General features: G+C 48.6%; 1 protein-coding gene across 2 annotated transcripts in view; it reads left to right on the plus strand.

Moving 5' to 3' along the window:
• TNFAIP8 (TNF alpha induced protein 8) overlaps positions 1-13,165 on the plus strand; it is a 111,708-nt gene that overhangs the window by 41,893 nt on the left and 56,650 nt on the right. Inside the window, exon 2 of one of the 2 annotated variants that reach the window (XM_088023240.1) lies at positions 10,041-10,212. The exons of the other annotated variant lie outside the window; for it this stretch is intronic. Within the exon in view, the coding sequence (XP_087879366.1) occupies positions 10,200-10,212 (13 nt within the window). The 5' untranslated portion in view covers positions 10,041-10,199. The remainder of the gene's footprint in view (positions 1-10,040; positions 10,213-13,165) is intronic. 2 annotated transcript variants of the gene reach the window in all.

Below are 13,165 nucleotides of genomic sequence, written 5' to 3' on the forward strand. Positions count from 1 at the left end.
TCCAGTCTAGCCATTCTGCGAATTTTAGGACCTATTACATCCCCTGAAGAGTAGAGAGTGAAGACACCAGCATTTGAAGGGGAATTTCAGACTTGAGAGTTCAGGCTGCCTAATGCTTTTTTTTCTCTCCAGCTTCAAGTCCTCCTGCAATTATACCTCCTCCTCTGCAACATCAGCTTCTTTTTCCATTTGGGAACATCCTCATCAGCATCAGAACATGCCTTTCTATCCACTGCCTTGAAAGGCAAATGACAAACAAAATTCCTGAACCCAGAGAAGTAGCCTGCCAGTTCCCTCCGGGCTTCTCTGCTCTCCGGCTGTGGTGGAAACCCCAAAAAAGTTGTCTCTGATTACAGCCTCCCCTTCTTGGTGCCCCTTCTCACCCCTCCACTCTCCAAAACCAGAGACCTCCTTTTTAACAAATCCCATGGCCGCTTCCCCATCATAGCCTCTGCCATATTCTGCATCATCCATCCCTCCTTCTTCTTAAACCGCCTTCTTGACTTGGCTTCCTCTTGTCCAGCTTACCTCGGTCACCTCCCCTTTGGAGGCTCTCTGCATTCTGAAGTGCCCCAGCTCCATCCTCGGCGCTTCTCCACACTCTCTGGGCAGTGGTTCTTAACCTGGCTTGGGCTGCGAAAAATGTGGGGGGTGGGTAGGTCCTCTTTAATTAATCCAGAATCCCCAAGGAAGACCATGAACATCAGTCATTAAAATGTTGTTTCGTTTGTTTGTTTTTGTTACTTGACTACTAGTGTGTGGCCAAGATTGAGAATCCAGGTGATTTTATCTAGTCCCGTGGAATCAATACCAAATACCAGCTATGACTCCCAATTAATGTATGTAATTCATCTTTCCTAGATGTCAGACTCAATTATGCTCTTGTCTGTTTCACATTTCCTCTAGGGATAGGCACCTTCACTTCACCCGCTTCCTCCGGCCCCCCAAACCTGCTCCTCCCCTGGGTTTGCCCTTCTCAATCAACACATTGGATATACAGCTCTCAATCTCAAAGCCTAGGTGACCTCTTGAGTCCCTCTCCTCCTTCCCTCGGGGGCTACACAGCTGACCCAAGAGCAAGTCCTGTCCATTTTCCTTGGTGATCTACTCTCCTGGTTATCTTCTTGCTTCTCTTTCTGTTCCCTTTCATCTCCTTTGCGGCCCCCTCCCTCTTCTTTGTCCCTTCAGTGTTGGCCTTGGTTTGACTTTTCTGCTGTTCTTCTCATTCCGCTCTCTTCCTTGATCATCCTACCCGTTCCTGAGCCTTCAGATTCCCTCTATGGCAATGACATCCCAATGTATATTTCAAGCCCAATCTCTTGTCCAGGTTCTAGACCTGCTGCATGTCCAGCTGTGGAGTGTTCATCAGCACTAGGCAGCTCAATTTCAATGTGAAATGAGGTGAACTTACCCTCTCTGCCAGTTTCCTCCCAGTGAATTATGCAGTTGAATATCCAGAAATCTGCAAGGCGTCTCCCTCTACCTCATCTGTTTGCCCCATCCGTTGCAACTGTGATCAATATTGCCAATATGAAATAGCTGTAGAATCTGTACACTGCTTGTCAGCAGGCTGTTCCTGTTGGAATTTCTGCCTCTCTCCTTCCACACCCCCCATCCCATCACCCGAATACATACACATGACCTCCTCTGGCCCCTTATTTATCATGAATCCTTAGGGCTACCACAGGGCGCGGTAAGACCTCAATAAATACTTGTTGAATACATGTGGGAAGGCAGTAGCTCTGGATGGTAATCACCACCCGTCTTCCAGTTGTGATTTACCTTGCCTTAAAAACTGAAAGGCTTCCAGAGTCAAAAATTTCTGTACATGTGGTAGATGGTAATCGCCACCTGTCTTCCAATTCTGATTTACCTTGCCTTAAAAACTGAAAGGCTTCCAGAGTCGAAAATTTCTGTTTTGTCGAATAGTCCATATGGGTTTCCCTCAGCTCCATAGTTTCCAGGGGATTATTTAAATAAAAAAAAAAAGAAAGAAAAAGGAACTAGGAGAAGTAGGTGGGCGTTGGCTAGCCAGTCATTCGCGGTCTGTGCTCTTTGAATGGCCGTGGAGGGCTGAGCTTGGAGGCTGGCCAAACAGTGCGGACCAAGCAAACCACCTTCATGACCCAGGCAGGCAGGGCAGCAGACTGGCTGTGGCTGGAGCCTCTGCAGTGAACTTTCTCAGCGTGGGCATGCGAAAGCCAGGATCCGAATGCCTGAGAAGTGCAGGGACTTGTCCGAACTGTTGATTGCATTTTCAAACCTGTTTGGGGAGGAGGAGCCTGGAACACAACGGCGTGCTTGGGTCTTATCTGCAGCTGATCTGGTTGAAAAGAAACAGACAAGAACTTAATCGTGTTTAACCTGTAGGAACGTGCGGGGGACTTTCTCAGTCTCGGTTGCCATGGATCTAAAGGAGAAGGGGGAAGGGTTTTTTTTTCCTTTAGAAGGTTCGGGTCCGTGTTTCAGACTTCACCCTCAGGGCTGGGAGCTCCTGGGTGGGGTTTCCATGTCTCCGTCCTCTTGCAACTCCTATCTCTAACCTCTTCATGACAAGGCTTAGAAGGGCCTACAGTCAATGCTGAGTCAGAGGGATAAGCGAGAAGGGAATGACACACTTCCTGCCCTAAGTTCTAGGGAGTTTTTATGGTTTGTTTTTCTGTTTTGCTTTGAAGATTCCCTAAAAAGACAGAAGATTGCCCTCGCCCATCTTTGGATCAGCCGCCTCTATTTATTTCTTGATCTCCTAGGATACCTACCCTGCTATGCCTCCTTGTTACTCACAGGTTTTTTGTTTGTTTGTTTGTTTATTACCAAAGCATCACATGCTTGTGTAGTATATTTTATCAACTATTAACTATCATTAAACCGAAAGAATGAAAAATGGGGGTGGGGGGGAAGGTACTCCTTAATTTTACCACCCAGGAAAAAACGTCGGAGAATATCACTCCAGGCTTTTTCTGTACACCTCTATTTTTTTCTCTACAAAAATTATATGGTACTTCATAAAATTTCTTTTATCTATTGCTTTGTAGGCTTTGCGAAGAGTTCTCACGTTATTAATTACTTGACACGATCAGTCTGAAAGACTGTATTACGTGCCATGATATAGACGTGCCGTAATTCACTTAGCCCGTCCCCCAGACGGATGCTCGGGCTGCTTTCAGCCTCCGGCGTTATTAGAACACCACACAGCTCCCTTGGACTACAGCTGCCCACACTTGTCCCCGTTTCATTGGATGTAGTCCTGGAAGTGGTTCAAAGGACATGTGGAGTTTTCAGGTTTTGGTCGTTCCTGCCACTCCGCCTTCCAGACATTGGTCCTGTTTCACATTCTCACCATATAAAACTCTCACCATGTCCCATATGGCGCTGTCTATTCTGGCCTTTGCCTGACTCCCATCTGCTTCTCCCACCCTTCATCTTCCGCTGCTTCCAACACGCAGCGCCACCGGCCCCTCTGCAGCATGCTGAGCTTGTCCTGTCTTGGGCTGGTGCACCTGCTCCTCCCACCGCCTGGCCTGTTCTTCCTCAGGCTCTTGGCACACTCCTCCCCTGCCACCCCTGCCAGAGTGGTCTCCGTCACCACTCCCCGTTCATTTCTAGTCTGGCACCTCTCACCATCTGTCCTTCAATTATTTATGTGTTTTGTGGGTTGCCATCTCTTCCCCCCATGGAATGTTAATTTCGTAGCTCAGGCAACCTCGTGTATTTTCCTTTGCACTCTGTTCCCGGCGTCTCCGTCAGTACCTGGCATGCAGTAGGTACTGGATAAATACAGGTGGGCGCTGTCGAATGAATGGAGAAATCTCCCTGTCATCTACAAAGGTACAGTGGAGTGCAGAGGAGGAAATGGGGACAGCAGCGGCTGTCGCTTGGGGCAACATGTGCTGAATGCTATGCCAAAGCTGCCAGGTGGCATAGGGAGACAGGAGTGGGGGCTGGCCTCTGGCTACTAGCATCCTGCAGGCCTTGTGTGAGCTGAGCCTCGGGTCACTGGCCATGGTTTGTGACTGAGGATGGTGGAAAGGACATAGAGGCTGGGGAGTGCGGGTGAGCGGGTGTCCGGAGGGAGGACAGCGGGAAGCCGGCTGTGGCCAGGACTGGGGGCCACCCCATGTCCCGTGCAGAGGACGGCCCGTAAATGAGGATATGCAAGCCCTTTTTAAACTCAGTTCTAGGCACAGATGGTGGGGTTAGGTGACGGAGCTGCACTTTGGGAAGATGTCCTGGGAGAGCGGCTAAGTGGAAGGAGCAGTTCCTGCCAGAGGATGAGGTCTGGCTGGAGGTGGGTGACAAGGAAGGCAGAAGGGGCATTTCAGAGGCGGGGGAACAGGAGGGCTTGGGGGTGGTGGTGGGGGAGCAGGGGGTCCACAGTGATACTGAGGCTTCCGGGCTGCATGACCAATGGGTAGGTGAGATACGGAGCCCCAGAGGAGAAGCCAGTCCAGGGTACGGGAGCATAGGATTTCAGCTGGGGTCTACCCCTCTGCTATATGACTGAGCACTTTGGAGACTGAATCAGCTCATGGGCCCTCCCTTGCCCTGAAGGGCTTCGGGTGATGGGAAGAGAGAGGCAGGGGGGCCAGAAATAAGCCACAGGATAGCAGCCTCAGGCTCCCACAGCCCCCTTCTCCTTTGACGTGTGGAAGGAGCCCGGTCCATGTCAGCTTGTCGTGGGGTGAATTTGTTCAGTTGTGAGGCTGCGGGGGGTGGGGTGGGGTGGAGCACAGGTGGCTGTGTGTTGGCTGCATGAGCACAGCACTCTGGGTACAAATGTCACCCAGACCCGGGTGACAGAGCGTGCTTGCCCTGCAAACGGTCAAACCTGATACGTGTTTTTCCTGAAGGGAAAAATCTGAGAAACTTTACTTGAGACACGCTGTAGTTTCTGATTACTCTCTAAACGGACAAGTTTCTCAAAGTTATGTTTTGTTTGTTTGTTTGTTTTTTACTGTAGGTTTGAAAATAACTGCGGGGGGTAAAACTGCATAATGACAGGGACGCCTGGGTGGCTCAGTCGGCGAAGCGTCTGCCTTTGGCTCAGCTCATGATCCCGGGGTTCTGGGATCGAGCCCCACTTTGGGCTCCTTGCTCAGCAGAGTCTGCTTCTCCTTCTGCCTGCCGCTCCCCCTGCTTGTGCTCTCTCTTGCTGACAAATAAATACATAAAATCTTTTAAAAAAAACTGCATAATGACAAAGCTCTCTATCCTCTAAAGGAGGAAGGACCAGTAGAACTGCTTGTTGGCATTCCCTAGAAAGTTGTCTTTTCAAGAAACCAGGTTGTGCCTCCTCTAAAGCAAAGGGTTTGACAGAGTCCACATGACTAGAACAGCAGAAGCACGGGGGGAAGGCAGCAGTCCTTGGTGAATGCGGGACCATCCGAGCCCAGAGAGGAATCCGCAGTGACCACGGGACAGGGTGGTAGTGGAAGGCAGAGAGGTTAAAAACACAGAGAAAAATAGTCGGGTTTGGCAGGGGAGGGTTGCGGGGGAATTCAGCTCGGGAAATATCACATGTTGCATATTAACTAGAAATTCTAGAAATTTATAGAGAAATTGACTGTGCAATTGCAGAGTTTTTCTTGGCACATAGAAAGTTGAATTAGCTTAGTGTTCTCTCACTAGGGCTCACACTCACTTTCACAGGGAGGTTTGCAATGGGAGAATGCTGGAAAGTGTCAGGATTCCATTTATATTCGGTTCAGCAGAAAGTAAACCACATTCGAGTGCCAGCATATTTATTGCAGCAGACGCTCAGTGTTTTTTTTGTTGTTGTTGTTGTTGTTTACCTTGTAAATGCTGATCTAGTGTTTTCGTTGGTGGCACGGGTATGAAGAGAGCCTGGAGCCTGTGTCTGAGGAAGACAGACATAAATGCTCCTTCTGGAGTCCTAGGGTCCTGTCCTCACTGCACTTGCCCTGTTTAACCAGCTGGCGGTGTGATGTGGGGCACGACTTTCGGCTTCCTTGGGCTGCTTCCTTTTCCTTGCCTGTGCAAGAAGGTTGGATGATATCGGAGGTCTTGCCAACACCGAAGTTCCATGAATTTCAAAAAAGAAAAGAGAAAGATGGTCTTCTGGGGGAGGGAGGGGCTCTGAGTTGCACTGTATACAATTTATGCTTAAAACATAGAAACACATACGATGTGATAGAAAGGTCTGCCACCCCACGGTTTATTTTTTTGTGCCGCTCGTTCTGGGGGTTGGCTGTGAACGGCAGCAGACATGATAACAGATTTGAGAAGTCACCCCCCGCCCCCAGTCCTGTCTCTGATGCCATACTCATACCCGCTCAAACTGTCTCACTCATTGTTCTCCTGGCTTTGAAAGGTGGGTTGCCAGGTGTTCCTTTTTTTTTTTCTAGACGCTGAGTTGTTTGTGCTTTCTGTCTGGTCAACCAAGGACATTTTCGTGAATATGATGGGAAGAGAAAAGCCAACAGATTCAGGGGGCGCCTGGGTGGCTCAGTTGGTTAAGCGACTGCCTTCAGCTCAGGTCATGATCCTGGAGTCCCGGAATCGAGTCCCACATCGGGCTCCCTGCTCAGCGGGGAGTCGGCTTCTCCCTCTGACCCTCTTCCCTCTCGTGCTCTCTCTCTCTCTCAAATAAATAAAAAAATAAATAATCTTAAAAAAAAAAAAGCCAACAGATTCAGGGCAAGCCATACCTGGGTTCCTGGGCTGGCGTTGAACTGAGCAGGTACATGTGTGGTGCTTGCTCTCCTCGCCTGTAACCTGGGGATTGTGGCGCCCACCTCCTGGGGTTTCAGTGAGGACTGAGTGAACGTGGGGAAAGCATCGTGCATGCTTCCTGGCATCGAGAGTGTGCTTGACAGCAGTGGGATTTTCCCACCCTTGTCTAGGCATGAATCATGTGCTTCTTTGCCAATGCCAGGTGTCCCTGGGTGAGAGAGGGTGGGTCTGACTACCTGCTGTCTCCATGGCAGCATCTGTGAGATGGCTTCTAGAGCACTTTGCCAAGCTCAGGCATTGACTCTCCTGGAATGACTCCCACTCAGCCCGCTTTCTTCCCTGCTCTGCCCGGGACTTCTTCATCCTTGAAGAAGAGCAGAGTGACAAAGAGAAGCAACTCAAGTTGAGGAAGAGGCTCTGGTGCGGGCCATGGTTTTCGGGAGGCCCCTGAAAGAGTTGAGGTGGCTGGAAGAGGCAGAAGAGAGGAGGTCTGGAGAGGCCCTAAAGGGGGAGGAGGGGATCAGCCCTCTTCTTGGGGGCCATGCTGGTATACCCTAGGGACTAGGGAGCATCTTGGAAATACCAGAGCAGGAAGGTTAAGGTGTTTTGTAGACATCTCCAGTTCTGTCTCTAAGGCGATACAATCAGATGAAGTAAACAGATGCAGGTATCTTGCTCATGCAGGCACAAATTTCACGATTGTTATGGTGATTTTGTTGAACGTGCAGCCGATAAGGATGTGGGTAACTGTCAGGCAGTATTTTTCTTGGGGTACGTAATACGCAGTCGATGAAACTAGGCCAGAGAGAGTATGCGCTCTGGAGATGGTGCTGGGTGGGTAGGGCTTGCAATGTCCTGTTGGCTCTGCTCCTCAACCTCTTTTGCTCTGCCAGTCTCTGTGGAAACTGGGATTGCCACCCACTTTCCCTGGGTGTGGGGACTGTGGAAGGATGTAAGTGATAGAGCCTTGCTCTGAGATGCCTAGATAACCTGGAGCACCTGCATACCGAGGAGGAGAACCTGGTGTTCCAGAGTCATGCGGTCAGAGATAGCTGGTGAAGAAATGCCATAGAAGATGGACCCCGACTTGCCTAACTTATTTAGCCTCACAGTGAAACTCCAGAGCACTTCTAATCATCGGCAGTGCCAGGAGCGCGTGATTGGGGGAGGTGGGGTGCTGAGCCGTGCTCCCCAGAAAAGACAGCCAGGTGCATTCCTGAGCACAAACTGCCTTAGTGCAGCTGAATCTGGACCGATTCCTCCGTCAGCGGGCCACCAGGCCTGGAGCGTGTGTGGGGACCCTGCCGCCATGTTGGCGGCTATTTTCTGTGATGCTGGAGGCCCCCTCCTCCAGTTTTCCCTTCCCAGGCCTTCACGGTGCAGCTCCACCCTCCCCTGCTGTAGTGGACAGACTGGTTCTTGGTAGCCACCTTGCCACGCATCTACCACGAAGGCCCCGTTTTAAGGAAATGTGAGAGACCAGTTCTTGTGTTTAGATGTGGCATTTTACACCGTGTAGCTTGGAATCACCAATGGGTTTAGGGTTTGCATGGTCATAGTAATTCGGGATCTTTTCCTTCCAAGAGGAGGAGGAGCGTAGTCTCTCCGCATCTCCTGTGACCCTTAGTCTCTGATGACGTTGTCATAGCCTAAAGGGGCCACTGAGAATTTGGGGCGATGACACAAGGAACGCATAAGGATGGTTTCTCAGGGGTAAGCGTCAAACCATCATGAGTTAGTCACATGATAATGTAGGCTACAGACCCATAAGAAATGGATAATGTATTTGTAAAGTGATATGGATCTGGTCTCTCTTTCAGCCTCCTCCTCGAATCAGTAGTAGGCGTTTGGTTTATAATTCAGGTCAACAATAATGCTCATTGCTCTTTGAGCCCTCACTGTGCATCAGGCAAGGTGTTATTTGCTTCCCATGGTTCTCTTTACATCCTGAGAGCAATTCTATGAGGTAGATAATGTTATTTGCATTTGACAACAGAATAAAATTGCTCAGAGAGGTGACATAAGTTGCAATTCTGTCAAAGCAGGAAGTGGCGTAGATGGAATATGAACCAGGACCAGTAGACTCCAGAATATTTGTCCATTGCTTTCCACTTGGTGTGCGTTGTGCTGAGTACCTGATAGCCTTGGGACAGTGTCATTGCCACGGAGAATAAAAATCAAATCAAGAAACTTACCGCGGAGTTGAGGATAAGACAGATAGACCACTAAAGATAATTCATGGACAACTGTGATAGGTACCCAGAAAGTCTTACCAGGGAAGTTCAAGGGAGGTACCAGCGGGGCTAAAGGGGGAAGGTGAGATCCTACATAGCTGGTTGGGACAAAGTCTTCATAGAGGCGGTGCCCTTCACAGAGGCAGGGCCTTGCAGGCCTGGTAGAATCTTGCCCAGTGGGGATGGATAAGGGAACAGTTTGTGGGTGGTGGTGATGATTGTCAGATGCTCAGGTAAGTCAGCAAGCCTCTGAAGAGACTATTAGATCGTATATACGCATATATCTTTCTTTTTTTTTTAAGATTTTATTTATTTGACAGAGAGAGACACAGCGAGAGAGGGAACACAAGCAGGGGGAGTGGGAGAGGGAGAAACAGGCTTCCCGCGGAGCAGGGAGCCCGATGCGGGACTCGATCCCAGGACCCCGGGATCATGACCTGAGCCAAAGGCAGACGCCTAATGACTGAGCCACCCAGGCGCCCCTACGCATATATCTTTCTGTATGGACATGTGTGTACTGTGTACGCCTGGATACAGTCACATTCTTTATAAAGACCTTATACTCTTTTCCAAAAGTGAAAGGCTAATGGTTTTCAGTCGCAACATTGTCCAAACTCTGTTCTCTACTTCTGAGAAGCAGAATACCTCTGAGCAGTAGTTACTATGAATAGACATTCATGTTTATACTGGCCAGGTAGGAATGAAGAGCTTTTTTGATTTTTTTTTTCCCCAGGCAGCATCTATGATTGGAGCTGCTCCCTTTTTTTTTTTTTTTTTAAAGTGTCGGCTCCTGTTTTCTAGCATGTTGAAACGTTAAGACTTCCTGTGTCTGCTTGATTTTGGAAACATCTCCTGTTCGCCTCTCACGGGTAATCGCTGTGTTTCTGTGGAGCCCTCGTTTATGGGGAACAAATGGAAACAGCAACCAGTCTCTCCCCATTGTGGATGTGGGGACCTCTCTGGATTCACAATGAAAGGCTACCTAATGCATTCCACTACAGGTGACGAAACCCAGCTCCCAGAATAACAAGCAAGACAACTTTGAAAGGGACTCTTGGTGACCAGTGTCTTTTGTGCGTTCACTAAGCATACGGTGGATTTTTTTTTTTTAAGGATGGTATAAATTCTTGGGAATTATTCTCGGGGAAGACTGACTCTTCCTGAAGGCGATACATAGAATCCATATCAACAGGGTGGCTGTGTACGTTCCTCCAGGCCGTGTGACGACCAACACACCGTGGAGCTGTCCTCCTGACCGAGGACTGGGGGAAAATGCTGAAACTCGGTGAGTTCGAACGGCCCTCAGACTCACATTCACATGACTCAGGAACATGGCGTTGTTGTCTGCAAGGGAGTAGCATTCAGGCGTGGCTTTAAAGTGTTTGTGTCAAACACATCACTGCTTTTCTTTTTCTGACTGGGTGTGGGGACCTGGTGTTAAGCTGAGGGAGGTACGAATATTGTGGGTGGAAGAAATGGCATCTGAAGTTTGCATGGAGGTTGTGACTCTCTGTAAACGAATGAAGGATCAAAGTGCTTCAGAAATGGGACTCTGACAAGACTGGAGAGCTGTTTCCCTTAAAGTTTCTCCTTTTTACATTTTCCATGTGTTTGTTAACTGTAAGGTGTCTCTGGGTCCCAGTACGTCGGCAGTGACCTGCAAACATGGGGGTGTTTATTTCTGTTCTCTTGCTGCGTAGATGTTGCTCAGAATACTATTCTCCCTAACAGCCAATAAGCAATTTCACTCAACAGATACGTGAACTTTTGGGAGGATAGACTTTTAAAACACGTCTGGGGCTTGTTTTCAGCCATAGTTCAAGCTTCTACAAGTAGACTTAATTTTATTTTTGAGATAAATTGGAAAACTTTTTGAGCATGGAAATAGAACAATTTAAATAGCCCTTAAAGTTATATAGGGATTTGCACGCTTGTTCAAGTCTATGCCGAATATTTGTTGAAGTTCCTCTAAAATTTGTCTGCTCTAAAGACTTTCTGGAGCTTCAGCTGAATACGAGGGGATTAGAAATTGGAAGACATAGCCAGGCATCAGTTTATATCTAGTTTCTTGGCCCATTAATTGAACCTTGGCAGCCAATGCAATTTCCTAGAGCCATGACTTCTTTTTCTGTGTGGAAAGTGGTCACCTGCACATCATTTATGTTAAATGTACATTTGCGCACCAGCTGCCCAGAGCTGTGCGTGTGATTCTCCGTCTGCTTTCTTTATATATATATCTAGGCACATTCTATCAAATATATGAAAATGGTTATAAGTCTGTGACTGTATCTCACGGCACATATGCATTTGGGATCAGAGCCAGGTTTGGTTGGGAAGGTTTCCTGGAAGACGTGAGTTTTGTGTGTGTGTGTGGGGGGGGTTGTTTCAAAGGGACGTAAGTATCACAGTTTGGCAGAAGGAAGAAGCATAGGTAAAGCTCCCAAGGCCGGGGTGATTAAGTCAGATGTATTCAGTGAGTAAGCGTGAACCGTGTAAGAGCAGTTTGTAAATTAGTGGTTGAAAATCGCCAGGCTACCAGGGAAGAAGAGGCGAGGGCTGTGTGTGAAGGAGGAGGAGAGGCTTGTGGGAGCTGCCTCTGTGTGTTGCTAGTAAATTTCACGCCTGGATACCCCTGTGCGCTGACCATGTTGCCATCTAGTGGAGCCCGCCGAAATGCACCTGCTACCTCTTTTCGCTTCAGGTTAAGTAATGTGGTATCTCAGCAGTAGGGAAGCTCTTTTTTTCCCTAGGAATTCTAAATAAGGAGTTAGAGGAGATGGATGCAACTGGGCGCCCCCCAAATGATATTAATTTGACTCTAGGAAATAGAGCTGAACCCCAATAGAAAGCATTTCTCCTAGACAATGCTTGGAGGTCGTGGAGTCCATTGTGGTACAGTGGTGGCAGAGGAGAGTCCTCCCACCAGAGGCACCACAGTGCAGAGACCTCAGGGCTGGAAGACACTGTAGAAGGCCGTATCCCCCCATCCTCCGTTGCATCCATCCATGCCTGCATCCATTCAGCAGAACTTCCTGAGTTCCTGTTACCTGTCAGTCTCTCTTCCAGGTACTGGGGATACACCAGTGAGGAGAGCAGTTAGAGATCCCGGCTCATGAGAAAAAAATAAAGAAATAAAATAGAGAAATCAAGAAATCCCTGCCCTTGGAGCACGGACATTCTAGTGGGAAAGATGGACAATAAACAAAGAAGTAAAATATATAGTAGGAGGGATTCTGCTAAGGAGAAAAAAAATTTTTTTAAGTCTAAAGTGGGGGATAAAGATTGTTGTACATGTCTGTGGGGTGGTGGGGGCAGAGGGAGGATTTTCAATCTTTGTGTCCTCGCTGAGATTGTGATATTAGTCTCTCCTAAAGGTTTGAGGAAGCCAGACATGTGAAGATCCTGGGGAGGAGAATTCCAGGCAGAGGAGAAGCAGATACAAAGGCCCTGAGGTGGGAATGGTCCTCGTGTGTTCCCAAAACCTCAAGGGGGATGATCAGAGGAAGGATGAGCCAGAGAGATGGGAAGGGGCCAGATCAGCTTGGGCCATGGGGATGGTTAAAACGAATTTGACATTTCCTGGACATGAGAGGAGAAGCCATTCCATCTAGCCTAATCTCTTTGACAAATGAAACTTAGGACAACGAAATCAGGTCAGGTGTCCGTGGTTAATCAACATCATTGTGCTGGAGCTGGGATGAGAATGTGCCTTCTAACCCAGCGTTCTTCCTGCCAGCCTAGCCTGCCCCGGTGGGGATGCAAGACCCTCTGGAGGCTCAGGCTTCCAAGTGCAGCGGTCCCGAATTAGCCCGGTGCTGTGGGATCCTCCAACAGCTTCGTGTCAGCACAGTTCATTCTGGTCCTTCCCTCAGGATGACCACGGCACACAGAACGGAGCAGACCTCTTACCTCTCAGGGCTCCTCTGCCAAATGCTGCCTTCCTTCATTTTGGAGATGAATCCTTTGGGTTTTGCCAGTGGTGAGACCCCTCAACCTCCAATGTCATGAAGGCTCCCTACGTTCATTGTGCAGTTACTTCGATATGGTGAATGTAAGATTTTTCCGTCTTACAGGGGTGGATCACAGTTCTCATCGTGAGAGGTAGTAAGATTGAATAGTGAAAGTTGTTTAAAATGAATTTGAAAATAGGAGTGCGTGGAGTGGCTCAGTTGGTTAAGCGTCCGACTCTTGATTTTGGCTCAGGGCATGATCTGAGGATCATGCAATCAAGCCCCGCA

This window comes from Eumetopias jubatus, unplaced genomic scaffold (assembly GCF_037043125.1).
Source record: "Eumetopias jubatus isolate StellerSeaLion01/CBP00866 unplaced genomic scaffold, mEumJub1_p1.0 scaffold_5, whole genome shotgun sequence".
Lineage (NCBI taxonomy): Eukaryota > Metazoa > Chordata > Mammalia > Carnivora > Otariidae > Eumetopias > Eumetopias jubatus.